This window comes from Carassius auratus, unplaced genomic scaffold, assembly GCF_003368295.1.
Source record: "Carassius auratus strain Wakin unplaced genomic scaffold, ASM336829v1 scaf_tig00214714_1_2670353, whole genome shotgun sequence".
Classification (NCBI taxonomy): Eukaryota; Metazoa; Chordata; class Actinopteri; order Cypriniformes; family Cyprinidae; genus Carassius; species Carassius auratus.
In genome coordinates, this window is record NW_020527778.1 from 1,462,270 (window position 1) to 1,465,510 (window position 3,241).

General features: G+C 33.1%; 1 protein-coding gene across 1 annotated transcript; it reads left to right on the top strand.

Annotated features, from left to right (window-relative positions):
• Nucleotides 1-856: 856 nt before the first annotated feature.
• On the top strand, nucleotides 857-2,035 carry tmem14cb (transmembrane protein 14Cb). Its single transcript, XM_026258523.1, has 4 exons — nucleotides 857-1,014; nucleotides 1,327-1,428; nucleotides 1,542-1,629; nucleotides 1,847-2,035. The coding sequence occupies exons 1-4, from the start codon at nucleotides 939-941 to the stop codon at nucleotides 1,908-1,910; spliced, it is 330 nt and encodes a 109-aa protein (XP_026114308.1). The 5' UTR covers nucleotides 857-938; the 3' UTR covers nucleotides 1,911-2,035.
• The last annotated feature ends 1,206 nt before the right edge of the window (nucleotides 2,036-3,241 follow it).

Genomic DNA, 3,241 nt, shown 5'->3' on the forward strand with positions numbered 1-3,241 from the left:
TCACTAATGGGATCTCACCTTAAAGGGATTATTTATCTGAAAAGTCATTATTTACTCGCCCTCAATTTGTTACAAACCTGTGTGAGTCTCTTCTTTTCAAAAACAGATATTCAGAAGAATGCTGGTAACCAAACATTTGCTGCTAGCCATTGAGTTTCAAAGCGTTATTTTCCATTTTATAGACGTCAGTGTCTACCGGCAGCTGTCTGGTTACCAACATTTTTCAAAAAAATCATCTTTTGTAATCAAAAGAAGAAAGAAACCATTACAGGTTTGGAACAAATTGAGGGGGGAGTAAATAATGACAGATTTTTACATTTTTGTTTCTACCTTTTTCAATCTCAAGCAGCAAAATGAGCGGTTCTGTACAGCTATGAATGGGCTGAAATTAATTTATTAATATCTGTTCTCAAAACAGCTGTTACAGAGCCCTGAAGCCAAAGGTAAAAGAGTGAGTCTAGAAGAAAACGGCTCCACAAAAGAAGTAAAAAAAAAAAAATAATAAGTGCAATAAACAGTTTTATTGACATCATTGGTGGTCTTCTGTTATTTACTTTTCCTGTCTTGCATTTCATACAGTGTAGTGATTTACACTGCAGTTTTTGTTTACCATGAGTGCTTTGCCAAGTAGGTAAGAAAAAAAAACGTTTAATTCCAGCTTAATGGAAGAGAAAATACTCAATTTTTTATGTTTAATTGTCTTGTTGTTTTATTTGTTTATGTAAAGCAATTTGAGATGTAACATTCAATGGCGCTTTAGCAAATAAAGATTATTTTAAATCTGAAAAACCTGCATTCTCGCCTGCACATGTAGACTTTTATTTTGAAAATCGACAGTGTCGTGTTTCAGGAAGTTAAGACGCTTTATCTTTTTTTTTTTTTCTCAAGCAACCAACACGTCTTTTTGTTTTATTTGAGAGTTAAACAAACGTGCAGATATGGCTGTTGACTGGCTTGGTTATGGTTATGCAGCTCTAATAACGATAGGAGGGATTGTTGGTTATGTTAAAGCAGGTAAAGATCTCATGCAAACAACAAACAAACAGCTATGTTTAGTATTCTGGTTTAGTTTTTGAGTAACCAGTGTATGCTAAACACGTTTGAAATATTTCAGTTTAAATTCAAAAGAATGAAAATATAATTTTCTTTAGAATATTTTAACCGTCTAGATGTAGCGAGGGTGCAACTTTAATGTTTTTATTAAAATTTAAATTAAACGGCAATGCACTCAGAAGCTCATATTTTTTTGTCAACTCACCTTTACCTGAACTTTACCGGAACTTCCTAATATGGCCAGATGTCTCATGTTCCCGCTTCCGGTTGCAGGTAGTTTTATCTCTCTGGTTGCTGGACTGATGTTTGGCATTGCAGCATTTGTTGGTGCTTATCAAATGTCAAAGAATGACAAGGATATCTGGGTTTCACTGGGTAAGTTATACTGTTTCTGTTTCTAGAAGTATTATACACACACACACACACACAATTTGTTAAAATGAATAAGGATTATATGACATTAATGGGATTTGATTGTATATTTGAAGGCACCTCTGGATCTCTGACTGCTCTAATGGGAGTGAGATTTTTGAGTTCATGGAAGATTATGCCGGCTGGACTCATGGCTGGAGCGAGGCAAGGATATTTGATTTTAACTGTTTGTTATTCATTTTATATATTATGTATGATTTTTTATTCATTCCAAAATTTTAATTAAAAAAAGACTTCCCAGATATCCATAATAAGACAAAAAATACAATATTGACATATGCTTTCTAGATATAATTGACATTAACATGGATAAATGCGTAGTTTTGTTTGATGGATTATGTTTTGCTCTTTGTCTGTGCAGTTTGTTGATGTTCCTGAGGATTGGTGTGAAAGTGTTACAGAACTCCCAAAAGAAGAAACGATGACCCCATTCAGAAACTGTACTTGAAGCTGTATGAAGAAGACAACTAAATTCAGTTCAGGGTCATATGGAAGAGCTTACAGATTACTGTGGATGAACAAATTAAAGCAAATAAAATGTATTACTATATTGAGATTCAAATAGTTGTTGATTTATGCAGGCTACATTTACACATACAGATCATGTTCACATTCCCCTCCGTCTTGGATCATTTGTAATTCCTCAAAAATATTTAGTAATATCAAGTACAGATCTGTAACTCTCTTATCTGAATGTTTTATAACAAAAGACATCAATACAGCATACTGTTAGTCACAGACTCTATTTACTTCGACCTATAGAGGGCCCCAAAATCTTGAAAAAACCCCCCCAGTATTTTTAGATCACGCAAAAGGCTGTTTTTTTTAAAGCATATAAAGATCAATCTATAATATTTGACACGTTTTTAATAAAACATATTAAAACCATCGTCATTATTGCAACCATCGTCATTATTGCCAAATTGGCGATTAAAAATGTCACAATACAATGTAAAAATTATTGTTTAAACAACTAGTACATTTAACTTTATTAATTAACAGTCTTTTACTTAAACAAATTTTAAATCAATGTGTTCCTTCTCGTTTGTTTGTCAGTAGTCCTATCTGGGAAATTTACTTGTTATGTCTTAGTGAAAATTATTTCTCCATAAAATAATTATTTATTTTTTTCATTGAAGAATGATTAAATTTAAAATACCTTCTGTTACACTTTCATCTATTTACCCTCATTAGTAAGTCACTTTGGATAAAAGCTACTGCTAAATGATTAAATATATTTTTTCTTTACAGTTATGAAAATGCTACTGTAGATGCATACTGAAAACGGTTTTGAAACATTTAAACACAGAAATAGCTCAATTTCACTAAAAATAACAAATAAACGACAAGTAACATTTATTAAAAGGTGGCATATTTAAGTAGAGAGGCTGTAGTAGTATTATTTTCTTAACGAGAATGAGGTTTTCTATTCTTTTTTCTTCATTTTTATTATTACGTGTAATAGACAATGAAACGTGTCACTTATTACAGTCACACTGTTAGAGATTCACTTTTGTTATTGTACTGTTCCACACTCGGAATACATCAGTGCGCTCATTAAATGTCCCATTAGTGACTCTGTAGGGTCTCTGAGGTATAAGCCAGTCTCCGTGCTCAAATAGTCTAGACTACGATCCATCTAGAAGCCCAAATCACCCGATACATCAAGAGAAACGCCCCTAGATGACCCCATGTGTGTCCACTGGTTTTGTGTGGTTGGGCTTTTGGTGTCTTTACGGTAAGGTGGACCCGCGCT

Bases quoted from the DNA above. Each gene is read 5' to 3' on its own strand.
- tmem14cb (XM_026258523.1), top strand. From the start codon at position 939: ATGGCTGTTGACTGGCTTGGTTATGGTTATGCAGCTCTAATAACGATA. The intron at 1,015-1,326 runs GTAAAGATCTCA...TTCCGGTTGCAG, and splicing joins TGTTGGTTATGTTAAAGCAG to GTAGTTTTATCTCTCTGGTT. The intron at 1,429-1,541 runs GTAAGTTATACT...GTATATTTGAAG, and splicing joins GGATATCTGGGTTTCACTGG to GCACCTCTGGATCTCTGACT.